The 15,623-nt window shown below is 42.6% G+C and overlaps 1 protein-coding gene across 1 annotated transcript in view; it reads left to right on the top strand.

Moving 5' to 3' along the window:
* Positions 1-15,623, top strand: part of stau2 (staufen double-stranded RNA binding protein 2) — a gene marked incomplete at its 3' end in the record, with an annotated part of 56,920 nt that overhangs the window by 5,847 nt on the left and 35,450 nt on the right. Inside the window, exon 5 of the mRNA XM_071519407.1 lies at positions 994-1,129. Coding sequence (XP_071375508.1) covers positions 994-1,129 — 136 coding nt within the window. The remainder of the gene's footprint in view (positions 1-993; positions 1,130-15,623) is intronic.

Below are 15,623 nucleotides of genomic sequence, written 5' to 3'. Positions count from 1 at the left end.
TGGCATTGTAGTGGTGAAGGGCCTAGTAGCCAGCTTTTAATGGGATTAAGAAAGCCCTGTGATAGGTTATGCAACATCAAAGGGAGCTGTGGGGTAAGCAGTGCAGGCCATCAGACACAATCAAACAGCTAGGCAACTTGAGCAGTTTTCAAGTAGAATATAGACATCCTCTTATGTAACATGTCAACTGTTGTTATGATGTACAGTACAGCTTGATAAATCAACTGGTGCACTGATATTGTAAAAATCCCATTAATAGTATGGGTGTTGCCAAAATTTGTTCTTATTTGTTCATATGTTGTCATCTTCCTGGTGTGAATGGCTTTTCTGTCAATTCTGTCAAGAGTTAGATGATAGATGATTTATATTCCCATTGGTTTCCAAGATAGATTCTCAGTATTTGTGTTTTTTAACAGTCACACACATCTATGCCAAGCAGATTCACCATATATGGTTTTTTTTTGTTCACAGTAAAATTATCAGTGTTAATTTATCTCTGAAAGTGTTAAAATCAAAATTGCCAGCATTTATGTGAGTCCAATCAATGCTTTTAACACTCGGAAATTTGCTGTGTTCTAAAGAATGATAGGCTGACGAGTTATATTTAGTTATAATACATTTCTGAAACAGCAAAATTGGAGGGAGGGAAGAAAATCTTTATTAGCTGATGTCAGATATAATTAAGTTTCATCTGACCTAAAACCCCTTTATTGGTCGTGCCTACACATTAGGTTCTCCATTTCATTCTGTTGTAGCAGATACTTAACAGATGTAGCTCTGTTCAGGTGGTGGTCCTTCAAAAGACAGTTTTGATGAAACATGGAATAGCAAGATTTTCAATATTAATGGTTGCGACTCTTGGCACTTGATCTTCATTGCAACGCTTTCATTACCTTGGTTTTAATCTTTCATATTCCTTCTTTCCACATATCACCTCCCTCACACACACACACACACACACACACATACACACACACACACACACACACACAGGCAGTATAACCCCCACAGTGGAGCTGAATGGTCTGGCCATGAAGAGAGGAGAGCCAGCAATCTACCGGCCCTTGGACCCCAAGCCCATGCCCAACTACAGAGCCAACTACAACTTCAGAGGGATGTTCAACCAAAGGTGAGCTCTACTGTTAACCATCTGAACCCCAAAGCGGTACCCCGACAGTGGCTTATTGCTTCCACAGTTGGAATGAGTTATGTATGATGATCATTGTGAATATGAATGGCTAGCCTGAGGTGAAATTAACTCAAGTCAGGTTTATTTGCATAGCTTGTAATCACAGTTAAAGTCTCAAAGGGCTACACAACGCTTGTATTATGAAACAATAAATGAAAACCACAACCCCCAACCTTAGACCCTCAGGAAAAACAAGGAAAAACTCTCTACCACAAATGGCCAGCCACTCCTTTTCTTGGGGTGGTTGAACAGTTGCCGATAAAATAGTTTAAACTTGTCTTTAAATGATTTTTTTATTTGGCATTTTTGCCTTTTATTAGATAGTTCGAAGTTGAGAGCGGGGTATGACATGTGACAAAGGTCCTGGGCCAGATTCAACGTCACATTTACATATTATGGGCTTTAGACCACTGAGCCACCAGGACGCCCCAAAGTATTGTGCTTTGAATTATCTCTTTCATTAACACAAAACAACTCTTACAGTATTGGCTTGGATAACTGTACATCCTCTGCGCTTTGAGACTTTGATGTTATTTCTGAAGTCACTCCTGTGTGTTTGTGATATTTTTCATGGAGCTGAGTCCCTTAGTCCCTTTTCTGTACTCGCATTTATCTTTTCAGTCTTGATGTCTCTTGATGGCCTCGAACAGCATTGTTTCTTTGATCCCACTGACCCAGATGTGTGTCAGATGCCCCTCCGCTCCATATGTTTTCTAAACAGATGAATGTGGTGCCCTCATGGGGTCTCATCGCTCTCAGTCTCTGTCAGCTTTCTTTTTTTTTTTTTGCTTCACCGGAGCCATCCAGCCATTTCCAAAACTCCATAAAAACGCCACAGAGGTTCGATTAATGATCCCCTCTCCCCCGGTGAAGGAATGCGGCGGGAGGACTGTGCCTTCACGTTATTTAAGCCTGTCGATATGCTGCCTTTCCCCCAAAAAAATCCAGGTACACTGTGGCCCTCTTAGTTAAGAAAGGGCACGGTGCCATTTTGAGAGGCGAGTAGAGATTATCAGTAGATGCAATGATGGATAGAAAAAGAGGTAATGGAGGAGATAAAGGAGATAACAGTACCATTTGCTTGATAAGCTAGGCTTAAATGTTGTTTTTTCTGACCTGGAGCTAAAGTAGACTTTTCCTGTTAACAATTTTACTGAGATGTCACCTTAATATAAATATTATTATAGCATAGTATTTTATGGTTTTATTGCTATTATAAATATTATGATAGCATGTATGGAGGGAGACAAGGTGTTGAAATGGGTTGAGTTTAACCTAACAGAAGTTGAGCTATGTGGCTCCAGGGGCCACAGCATTTCTTGGGCACAGGACAAAATGTATTAAGCCATTATTCGTCCAGGTTAGTTTTATATATCCACCGAATCATTTTCAGGAGAGACTGTAATCCCCTCCAGATGGCACTGTTTCCTCATTTATAATAGCCCACAGCAGTGCTTTTATAAGGTGTTCGAGCACCCATTTTGTAACAAGCAAGTTATGAAAGTGGTGATTTTATATACAGGTGCTCATGCTTATGGATCTCTCTGCAAAGTAGTCTGTAGGATTTGCACAGTTGTAAGGCTTTTAATAATTAGACAATACTAAACACATGAAAAAAGCATCATCAGAAAAGCCTGCATTTTACTGTTACTGTGTACATAAAGTGTGGCTCATTAACTGATAACGATATATTCCAATACCAAATTTATTTTATTTATTAAAATATGCATGTATTGCCAGAATAAGTTTGTGATATGATTGTATCTTTGCTCCACAGTTGGGTAACTCAGCCTAGCCTGCAGACAGTCTGGCATCTGGCTTACATCTTCTAGTATTTGATCCATGCAAGAACAAACAGGGGGTGAAAGACAAATGTCTAAGAGGACAAAGAAAATCTGTTTTCCAGCATCTGTCTGTCAATGTCATCTGTCACAGTGATGAGTGTCTAAGACAGCAGAGATGCAGCAGTATCCCTCATGGTCTGTTTTGTTTTCTTACGTCACTTTGATGCAGAGGCTTATCACCTTGGGACTACAGAGAGAGAGAGAGAGAGAGAGATCTGCCAGAAACACAGAAGAGGCATAGAATAGTAGCTTATATCATCCCAAGGTCACTTGCGTTTTCATGAGGTCTCTCTCCTTCACTGTCAACGAGCCCTGGATAAATGAAAGGGAGACCTGCTGAATCTGTATTCTCTTCCTCTGATGACTGACTATGTGGCAGAGTGACAGGCCATATCCACAATCCGTCACCTTAATGATGCTAGAGGGAAACGAAGGTTTCCATATGCCCATGTCCTTATCTATTATGATGAATAAGAGTGATCCGGAGTCATGTTGATGGAAAATGTTACCATTAAAAGGGCAACCTGGCTCTGATTCATCAGCGCTCTAATCACCACCTAGACCAGTATTGATTCATTCAGAAAGCGCCCTGATGAGAAAATATGGCGATAATATGAAATGTGCATTTATCAGCGTCTTAATGAATCTTATTTATGGTGAAGGGTCTGCGCTTAATTTCTTACCATCCAAGTCCACCTTTAAATCAGCGATTCATCTTATTATTATTATTACTTAATCACATCATTGTTCATCCTCAGATCCAGAATTGGCTTTGATTCTCAAGATGTTACAAGTGTTTTTAAACTGACTCAGTTGTTGCTGGGAAAGTTACTGAGCTGCTATGAAACATTATATGGAGATTTAGTCCACATGCTTCACAGAATGATCACCGAGTAAGGAAAACACTCATATTATCAAGATGTAGAAATCTGGTTACATCAACCCCCACTGCGCGGTCAGTCCCCGACTCCCGTGTTATCATTGGAACACCTGATTCCGATGACTCATTCTGGGCTCCTCCATCCCGTCCATGGCGCTCCCAGTTTCCCCCTGCTGCTCTTGTCCCGGGGGGGCGCGCCCGCATCCTGCATTCTGTCAGAGTTGGAATTTGGATAGGCCTTTCCCTGTTAGAGCGGAGCAGAGCGGTCTGCGGCCACCCACCTCCTCCCAGCCCTCATTTGGTTATGACAGTAACATTATGTCAGCTGGAGGAACAGCAGGCTGAATGACTGGGGGTACTTTGCTGTGTGACATTTCCTCCTGTGATGATGGTCCGATACTGAGCGGGCCATCCTCCTGTCCCGCTATAAAACATAGAGGAATGCTGGGTTGCCCCTGCGGCAAGGCATCAATCCCTAAAGTGTGCCAGATTGGCCGGTCTGGAAACTTGCATCACCACTATGCTGCTAGTGTATCTCTATTTACTTTTTAACAAAGAGCAGAGGGAAGGTGGATGCAGATGTTGGCTAGTCATTTGGTTCCCCTTTCCGAATATTTCTGTTTTATCGTTTGTCTTTGAATGTTAATTTAATATTCCAGTGTTGCTTTTAGACAAATTACAGATACACAGGCAAATCAAATAAACTCTTATGCTATTGGATGTATGATTGAGTGTTGTGGCCATATTTATTTTATGCTCAGATGACTGTATTTCAGCACAGTGCATTCTCCTGCTTATCTCATATTTATCACGAAAACATGTTTTCCTTCTTCAAAGAAAAACAAAAAGTAGTTTCATGTTTTTTCTCGTGACACTGAAGTCTCGGGCATTTTGGCACTTTTTTTTGGGAAGTATGCTTATTTTAAGCTCAGAAGCTGAAGATGACTCTTGTCTCGTCCCATTTCTCTTTCATCAGTTTTACAAGCATGTGATCTGAAAAGAATCAAATTGCTAGAACAACAATCTGTTCTGCATCATGTCTTTCGTAAGCTTACCATTTGCTTAGCATTTTTGTCTGTTATTGTCACAGTGTAAGTTTCCCTGTGTCTTTAATGCACACTGGGGATGGGCTAAAATGGTTAATAACTTATGTGTGTTAATATAAGCAATGTCAAATACCTGTGTGTTTGCTGAGCCTGTGCCACCTTGACTGTTGGTTGTGGTGTGTTAAGGGTTAAAATGCATTTGGGCTGTGTTCTATGCTTGACCAATAGCTGTGTGGAAGCATCCTTGGGGAATCAATGACAAACCTTACATGTGCCGGAGTGAAGGTGTGTGTGTGTGTGCATCTAAGAAAGAAAGATAAAGAGACAGTAGAGATGGAAAGATACTAATCCTTGGAAAAAGCATACCCTCCTTACGCCCGGAGGACATCAGAATAACAGCAGACAGTGAAATTGCAGTGCAGATACAAAGAGTGTACACACCAACAGACACACACACACACACACATGCACAGGTGCACTTTGTCATCTACATCTCCAATTAGGCCAACCTAGCTTGCTGAAAAGACAAATCTGCCCATGAGCGCATTTCTATATTCAACATTTCCTCTCATCTCTACCTATGTAGAGGTATCCAATAACCCTCTGAGGTCCTCTTTACACACTCACTCTCTCTCTCTCTCTCTCTCTCTCTCTCTCTCTCTCTCTCTCTCTCTCTCTCTCTCTCCCTCTCTCTCTCTCTCTCTCTCTCTCTCTCTCTCTCTCTCTCTCTCTCTCTCTCTCTCTCACTCTCCCCCTCTCCCCATCTCCTTCTTTCTCGCTGTCTTTCTCCCACTCTCAAGTTTATTTTTTTTATAGCCCACTGGCCTGTAGGGCTTGAGAATCTCATATAGCCTAATCGGGACACTGCGTGCTCTTTTGTCCACTTAAGCATTCCGCGGATATGATATCTACATCCATTCCATCTTCACCGCTGCCCAAAACAAAAGGGGGCTGCCAAAGCCCACAATTTAATAGAAACTTCAGAGGAAGAACGTTTTATTGCATGGCCTTTTTTTTTCATACCATCATCATAGTAATAAACCATCTGGTTAGATCAGTGAAACAGATGCATGCAGTCAGATAGTGCATAAATTACCATGGGCGGCATGCCAGAACATAGGCGAATCTTTCCAAATAGCACAAATGGGTGTAAACTCATAAAGCAATGTTTTATTGAGGGGGGTTGGGGGGTGGAGGAATGGAGCACAAGTCCAGCATAAACAAATGCTTTGGACGGTTTGTGCTTGACAGAGAGCGAGAGGTACTCAATGACACCGCAGTCTGGCCTCTCCTCTCATCTCCTCTTCTCTGTGTGTGTGTGTGTGTGTGTGTGTGTGTGTGTGTGTGTGTGTGTGTGCGTGCATTTATTTCACGTGTGTTTACGTGTTTGTGTGTGTTTCTTGTATTCGCGTGATGGGTTGAATGCGAGGGTGGACCTGATGACACAGAGGTTACATTGGTAAAAGCACCTTCCTTTATTCTGCCTTATGTATGTCAGTGTCAGTCAGAGATGAGTGGGCGTCTCCAGTGAATAGAACACACACACACACACACACACACACACACACACACACACACACACACACACACACACACACACACACACACACACACACACACACACACCAACACCACTCAGTTGTGTCTGAAGTTAGAATGGAGAGGGGACAGCTGTTGTGGACAGCTTCCAGTCTTTTATACACACTACCCGGCTTCTCGCTCTCCACCACCATCCTTTTATTAAAACTAGGATTCCTGCTATGTAGCCCACAAGACTCCTTTTTCCTTTATCTGTTTTGAGTTAGTCAGAGTGAATAGTGTTGTCACTGGAAGTTACTGAGAAATTACTTTTTTTGATGGCTTAGCGTGAGTTTTTTTTCCAGGAAATCAGCCCTTATTTTCTTGCAGTCTTACTCAGAGGGATCTTCCTCACCCCCTGGAAAGCTTCACAGGCAGGCAGGCAGGTAGAGTTCTGAGCAGTAAATGCCTGACAAGAGAAAGGGATTGATGTTTCTGTTTGCCCTGAGTTTTCTAGGGATGCTCTCTCTTAGTTTATTAATTAACAAATTAATAAACTAATATGTAGACTAAGAATCTTTAAGTCAATTATTGTTATTTTTCCTAGTTATTTGGAGAATGCTCGGAAAAGAAGTGCACCTCTGGCATCTCAAAGGTATTCAAATGTGAATTGATCTTTGATGCACACCCAATATGAAATTACATAGCTGCCTTAAGTTTCAGGGGGACAAATTACAAGCAACTGATTTAATTAAGGAGTCAATTAATTCAGACTATTTCATCAGTCAACAAAATCATGTGACTAGTTGTTGACTAAGTTGCCGATAGCCCTAGATATATAAAGACAAAGGAAAATTATTTGTGGTCAGAAAGGCTGTGTCATCAGTAAGGCAGAGAGAGAGCTCTTTAATAATCTGTTAGCATAAAACTCAAACCAAGTCAAACCTATTTAGCCCAAACTAATTTATAATATTTATTTTCAACAAATGCCACGGGAGCGGTTGGAGTGTTTTGGGTTTTTTTTAAAAACAAAGCAGTTAGTTGCTCCCTTCTTAATGACGATGTTCGGTAAAACAGCAGGTCGTAATGTAATATTCTTAATGAGGACAGCAGGGTCTGATTTAGGCTGATCCCCAGCCAGCCCTTCCCCTCAGCCGGTGCCAAGTCTAACAGTTGGCACTAGAAGGGCACTAAGAAGGGTTTTTGTGCTATGAATGTCACATCGATGCACACATGGTGTAATTGGTATGCACACTTGGACCAGCTTGTATTACCCGCTGATATTATTCTGTGCTTAAGGTGTCAGTCTCATCCTTCGTGCAATGCACATTTTCAGTCAAAAGATCAAAGGATAAACTAAACACCAATGGCTGTTTTTACTACTAACCAAGGTCAAACCACCTAGTTGGCACATTTAGCGATACATGTAGCTTGTTTTTAAGAGGGTTTATTTTTTTGTCCTGTGGCGTGCTGCCTGTCAGTTACAGTGCTGTAAATCCAGTTAACGGCTCCAGATTTTGGAAATAGTGCTTTGTGCAGCTTCATGTGCCATTATGACTCAGCAATAAAGTGCGAAGGGAGGGTTTGGGGAAGGCTCAAACGTAGCCCATGCCTTCTCGTGAGCCAGGCAGGGAAGGCGGGCACAGAGACAGTGCACTGATTACAGTGCTTGGACAAAGAGAGCTTTAATCTCATGTTCAAAATTGAAACCATAACAAATGGTAAAAGGAATGAACACTGTCAATTTGGGAAATTTAATTAAAATAAGTTATGAAACCTTTGGGGGGGGTTTGTGCACTGTCTCAGCTAGCCGTGCCTGATAAATAGCTATTGTCGGTAAAGGCAATGATATGAGTTGTCCAGATGAGACACCACACCAGCTGTGTGGAGCACATGGAGACTGGGCAGTACAGAACACTAGAGGAATATGAGGTAGTAAGTAGATGGATCCAATTAAAGACTTTTTGGACTCAAAGTGCGTCACCACTGATGGTTTGACATATGACTATGTACCATTTCTAATAAGAAAGGTGGAATTCTTCACCTTTACTGTAAATGCATGTAGTATCTCATCCTGATTCTGACAGTTTGTTTTGGAGTGGTGTTCTTGTGAGGAAACATTCAATCCATAGCCGTTTAGTGGAGGTTTGACTGAATAACACTGCTGGTGGCCTCTCTCTGGGACCACTACACACACACACACACACACACACACTTTCTCACTGTAAAGATAAATCTAAATATAGTCAACATTTTATCTTATTTAATGATATAGGTGTTTGTTGGAAACCATGGATGATTTAAGACCCACACTCTTGAAAGGCCTACTCACCAAGCTACACCCACTTCTAGAAGCCTTTAACTTGATAGCCTTGGTTAGTTTATGGATTATTTTACACTAATAAGTCACATGTTGGCTCATTTTTTTGTGTTGAATAATTGTTGAATAATTGTATTGATGCATATCCATACAATTAGAGACTTGTGCACTAATGGCTGTTAGTTCTCTTGCCCCACCTGCAGGCAAGTGTGTCCAAGGCCAGCAAGAGGTGGCTGGCAGACATCCAGTCTTTTGACCATGACCATCATGCCAAACATCTTGTTTTGTTCTGTTTGATTCCCATTTACTTGCCTTATTTTTCATTTATTCAAAACACCCTATGTTGGATAATTTCAATCAAGACTGTACAAGGATGAGAAGTGGACTCATTTTTGCATTGAAACAACCTTGGACACTGACTTATTATCATATGTTAGGAACATTGCCAGCCATTTCCCACTGTGGCAAAGGTACTTACAGGATAAGAAGCCACTACACACTCCCTCACCCCAGCCATCTCCCAGGGGTGCCCCCCCCCCCCTTCCCCCTGTTCCTTCTGTGTCTCTTCTCCATCTGCCCCGCTGTCCTTATGACAACTGGTGTTTTGAGCTCTATGTTTACTAGATTACATGGGCTCCTTTCTCACACCAGTATGTATTCTCTGCATTAGCATTTGCAAGAGGCAGAAGGGAAGGAAAACAACGAATGATGGAGGCAGGGAATGAAGGATGGAGGGATGGAGGGAGGGAGGGAGGGAGGGAGGGAGGGCGAGAAAACATGTAAAGGTCTGGCAGGAGATAGGAAGTAAGTGCAGCTGGTGGAGGAGTGAGCCTGTCCAAGTTTCGCCGCTTCTTTCTTTTTTTTCCTTTTTTTTCCCCCGAGCTCTGTCACCCTTTGCTCCCAGCACAGCCCCGTCCCCTTCACAAGGCACCGAGCCAGCGGTGTGTGTTTGTGTATGTGTGTTTGTGGTTTAGTACATACAAGTGTTTGTGTTTGCGTTGTGCGTGTGTGTGGCCAGTAGATGTCTAGGTGGTCAAGCTCAGTGCTGCTGGAAGACAAAGTGAGGCAGTACACTCCCTCAAATCCTGTCATGTTATTTGTCTGTGTGGTCGGCCTGTTTTTTTTCTCCCGCCTGCTGCTCTCTGCTGCAGTAGAATACATCTGTGTACATCCTGTGTATATGAGAAGCACGCAAATGAGCTTACTTGAAAGAATCCTGTTGATGATTTGATAATGAATTGCCATATCAACCAAATTTGCTTGGTATTTGTGTCTGAGTGTTCCACTTTTTTTTGTGTTTTGGTCTTTGCGTTTTGTTGACTGTGTATGCGTGCATGTGTGCCTCGTGTGTGTGACACAGAGTGAGTGAGACTGAGGTTGTGTATAATGTTGTTGTAGTCCTGCGGTTGAGTAGCGCCCTACTTGGCCCCAGTCTGAAAGGGGACTGTCCCAGTGAGGGATCGGCCCTGCAGGTCTCAGTCTCCCACAGCAGCATCCATCTCTGCTCTCTGGGCCTCTGGCTCCTCATCTGGGTCATCTGAGCATGCCCTTTTGTTGAGGAAAATACATCAAGTCTTGACAATGGCTAAGTTACGGGAGCTGTTTTTATTTTTTTATATAAAGAAAGAGCTGTGATGTATAGTTATCATAACTACCAACCCACTGTCCATCAGTGAACGCCGTCAAAAGGATGGATTCAGATTTGGCCAAACATAAACAATGCGCCACATCTAATGATGAACTATCAACATTTAATGACTGTTGCAACAGTGAAGCCTGCGCCTGCTTTTTATTCATTGTCTGATATGAAGTGTTTACTTTCTCTACATCTAGAAATCATAAAGCATACGTATGCAAATGACACATTCATCTATGTCCGTGCTCAGACAAAGAACCAGGCTGCTGTAGCCTCACTACTGCAGTGGACAAAATAAAAATGTGGTTAAACTGGTAGACTGTGGTGTAATATTACAGTATTACTGTAAATATATAATATCAATAACTGTTGATTCCAGACTAATGTTTAGGATCGCTTACGGCCTTTCTCCACCGCTGCCCAAGAAGTTCGCTTCCTCTTGCCAGGACAACACCAGGGATATGTCTGAAAAGTTGATTATTTGATGGAGAGATCATAATCAGCTGTACAATCTGGAAGTTGATTTGTCTTCATTTAACCGTTCTCTCTTCAAACTTTTAGTTGGAAAGAAATGAAAGCAATTCCTGTGTTTCACAATTGTGAATGCAAGCTGAATGGTCTACAAACAAAACTACATCCACTGAATTCAATATAAATAATTATAATGACACTGCTCAAGCCTGTAATACATGGCAGGCTGACAGCAATTGATACACACTGAATAATATTGAATATACAGAATAGAGTCCTGCACAACTCAATAGAGCATGGCACAAACAGGGAGGAACAGGGAGGGTTAGGGGAGGAATTCCCACTGGGGTCACTCATTCTAAAAATGTATCCTCTCATTAAACTTTAAGATGCTTTGGAAAAAACCATCCACAAATGCATGTGTGGAGTTCACAAGAATCTGGACCAGTTGTGCACGCATTTTTCCAAGACAATACCAGGACAACAGGAGGTCCAAGAAGAGGGGACAGCTCACCAAATGATTCAGAGTGTCTCAACTGTGTAATACTATAACTACAGAAACAGAGCAGGACTTCAGACCTAGCCTTAAAGAAGCAGCTGAGGGGAGTCCACCCATGAGAACATTAAAAGGCATGATACACTTTAATAAGATGTACTTTATATCATATGATACTAGGCTATTTAAGTGTGATATTTTTTCTATAATATTCTCTCATATGAGCTGTATATCGATATGATCTACATGACATTTGCTGCCTGGAATGTCTTTTGCAGACACTTTCCTGCTGCTATGGGCTTATGGGCCATGGGGAAATTAGTAGCTATATCTGGTGCAGTATTTTCTTGTGAATGGTCTTCATTGAATGTCAAATGAGCCACTAAATAATTAAAACTTCAAGGTAGAGGATGAGAGGTAGGCTGTTCACTATAAGAACAAATGTACCATATCTAATGGGAGGGGATTAGCTCTTTTTTTCCATGCAAGCACTTCAAAAATGGAAAGGAAATAGTTTTCCATGCCACAGGAGAAAATGGTTGCTAGCCGAAATGTCAGCCTGTTGTGTCATAGCGTTAATTGCAACGCTGTATCTCCCATTTCCTAGTTTGACTGTGTGTGGGCTGGATGACTCCAGAATCTTTGAATGTGTGCGTCTGTCTGTGTGTGTTCGCGCATGTGTGTCTTTGAATGATTAAGATGAAATGGTAGCCTTAACCAATGTGGCCCACATTAAAGAGAGCTGCAGGGAAGCTGCTGCCTTCAAAGTCAAATTCATTACTCACTGCTGAATGCTGATGAGTTATCATTTGATTGAGTTACGGCATCAGTCAGTTTTTCTCTCTCTCACTCAGTCACTCATCCCTTAGTCACACCACACACACACACACACACGCACACACACGCACACAGTGTGGTGGTTCTTTCTTACCCTTTCGCCAGTCTCCACACCCTCCCACCAGGTGTCCTGGTCCAGAACCCTCTTTGTAATAATAATAATAATTGATAACACAGAACAGGCAGAGCCAGCCAGCATGTGATGATTTTGTACTGGCCACGGTGCACCGACGTGCTTTTCCTGCCTTTTTTGTCTGCATGATTTTGACGTGTGTGAGTGAGTGTGTGTGCTTGCTTGTGTTCTTGGCTCACTTGCTTGTGTGTAAGCCACTACTTTCCCACGTTGTAGAGTAGGGTCTCCCACAGGCCTCCTTCCATCTCCCGCTCTCTTTCTCTCCCTCTCTCTGTCTCTCTCTCTTAATCTCTGTCGCTCCCTCTCTCTCTTTCTCTCTGTCTATCTCTCTTTCTTCCCTCTCCCTCCCTCTCTCTCTCTCTCTCCCTCTCTGCACCTGTACCCAGTGCTCCAGCCCCAGCTGCTCCCAGCCCGGCTCAGCCCTGTTGGCCGGAGCCCATGTTGCACTTGGCATGTCCTCTGAGACCCTGGGGCCACACTTGACGTGCGAGGGCCAGGCAGGCCCCGCCCTGGGAAGGCCCCCGTGGCCAGGAGGAGCTGAGAGGAGACGGATGAGAGGAGGGCTGTGGGCCGGCGGAGGACCTGCTGGAATTCTGGGAGTGAAATGCTGACTCATTCTTAGGCCAGCCGAGCAGGAGACTGGGGGAAGACATGTGGAGAGTGAAGGAAGGGAGTGGGCTTGTTAAGAGAAATGGCAGTTTTACAGATGTGTTGAAAAGAGTTCTCTCGTTTATAAGTTCACCTTAAGCCGGGCCATTTGGGACTCAAAGTTGAGAGGCGACAGTACTCACAGTGTAGCTTTGTCTGTCCACTGTAGCCAGCAGACTATTTTGGGAAAAAGAAACAACTCCAAATCTTATCTCCTAGCCACCTCGAAGCAGACATACAAGATATTTTGAATTAATTAGTTTACTCCCAACCATATTTTTAAGATAGCTTCTAGACAGTCTTGTAACTCCTACAGGCCATGAAAACCCTTGGAAATTTGAGAAAAATATAGTCTTTGAAGGTAGATAATGGATACACTTATATCAAGGTACATGGCACTCAATCATTAAGGCCATGTTCTCCAATCACGTGCCATGGAGGGCCAAGACTATGCAGGTTTTCCTTCCAACCAAACACTTCAGCGCCAGCTAATTTCACAATTTAGTTCCCCTCTCTGGTTGAAGGTGTGCTAATCAGTGAAATTAGATGGCCCTCCATAAAATGTTTCAGCTCCCAGAGCAGGACCTCTCTAGCAATTTGTCATTTGTAATATATTTATACAGCAGATTAAAACCCTTAACTATGTTGTCCAGATATGATTTACCTGGATTACATTTACACTTGACATTGAAATGCATCTCTGGCATATTCATTTCAATCGTATTTATCTTTCCCTCGCAAATCGCAGATTGACACGCATGTCACTTCCCCTTTTTATATCATACATTATATTTACATCCTAATATGCGAACTGCTGGCCATCTGTTTGATTTGCATGCGCTTCCTGGTTGGATCTGCACGCAAAGGTTTATTTCCATTTACATAGTTGCTATATGTGGTTTGGAGACGCGTTGCATTTACACTTTGTTGTTAATGTGCATTGTGTCTCAGGCCATTTCCGGAGGTGGTTTGGGTGATAGGATTTTAAATGCGTCTTGAGTGCATTTACACTTGGATTTTATGGGGTCCTAATACAATCTGATCACCCAGGAGGCATGTTAATGCCAGGTCTAAGGGAGGTGTATGTCTGGAATGGATAGTTTGACAATATTATGTCGACTCAACAAGTCAAGTCAAAAATCAAAGTTTCCTGTTGCCACTGATATCTGTTAGTATCTAGCCAATTTTGAGTCCTTGGATTAGACAAGACCTTAAAAGTCATTAAAAGTCCTTGAATTTGATTACTGTATAGGTGTGAGCCACCCTAATTGAGCCTAGTTAAACAGTAATATAGTGTGCATCCATCCTAACATGGTTGGAACAATGCTAGCTGCAGCTCCATCTGCACTCTTTATATAGAACTTCTCTGTATTCCTTATCTACTACGTATCTAGGTTTCTCAGCTCAGTCAGTATCTGTTGGTCTGGGAAGCAAAAGTTGATTGGGACTTCATGATAGAATACTGAACTCATTCCCATCTGTCTATTGAGATATTTGGGTCAGCTGAAGGTTGTGTTATGAAAAGACACCTTGATCAACTAATCCAGTTGAGAGCTTCAGTAAACATGCCACTGTTTTGGAGCACACACTGGTACATATTTAGCATTTCTGTGGATATGATTTATCTTCCATTCTCCACCACACTTTTGCTGCAGTCACGGAGGAATTTTCGTGATGTAATCGTATTGAGGAGTAACAGTTATTTTTTTTTTCTGCCTCACATTTTTGAGCTTGTCCTTGTACCCCAAATCCCCACATGCACTCAATCTGGTATTAAATCCCATGTCTCCACCACTGCTGCTGCAATGCCAAATAGGATGTTCTGGAATAGCTGCAAATGAATAGATGTGTATACAGTGAGGGAAGAGATAGCTGCGGTTCTGTGAAGCTTGTTTTAATTTTCTCCGGCATGTAGTGAAATAAACCTCCACCACATGCACTGACTATTGATTTTCATTCTCTCATAAAAGGCAAATGCCTTGACCAAACATGAAAACATCAGCTGTCTCAGAATACATTCTGGCATCAGACTCTGGTCAAGTCACCATTCCACGTTATGCATTTCCGTCTGCCACATATGGTTGCTGTATGTGCTTGTGAATGTGCGTGTATGTTGGCAGTGAAGAAAGAGGAAAGGGAGGCAGATATTAAAAAAGTTTGGATTCTTCTCTCGTTGGCGTTCCCACTATTTCTCTTTCCTCCTCCTCGACTGTGCAGACATTCTCAGCCATTCTGCCCCTGACCCAGGAGGGGGTATCGCACACACGGACTCGCAGACCCCTAAATCTGCCTGGTGACAGCTCAGTCCCGCTCTGTCAGGGCCCAGAGAAAGAGAGGAAAATCTATGTCCAGGGCCAGAAGAAAGAAGAGAGGATATATATGTCCCCGCGCTTTGTTTGGCGTCCCCACGCCGAGATCCAATAGCAAGACATCAGTCAAGTGGCTGGCCAACAGGCTATTGTGATGTAATTGACCCTGATGAAGTGGTGGGCCTTTAATTTGGGACCCGTGTGAACATTAATAACTGGGCTCATAATGTTCAAGCCTCTCCCTTCCCTTTCTTTTTGTCTCTTTATAAGGCAGAGATAAATCTTTGCTTACAGGG

The sequence above is a fragment of the Centroberyx affinis genome, unplaced genomic scaffold (genome assembly GCF_046629955.1).
Source record: "Centroberyx affinis isolate AG114_WGS23_722 - 3 ecotype Tasmania unplaced genomic scaffold, CSIRO-AGI_Caff_v1 ptg000696l_1, whole genome shotgun sequence".
NCBI lineage: Eukaryota > Metazoa > Chordata > Actinopteri > Beryciformes > Berycidae > Centroberyx > Centroberyx affinis.
Note: the sequence above shows the minus strand (reverse complement) of the source record. Positions and strands in the feature narration are given on the sequence as shown.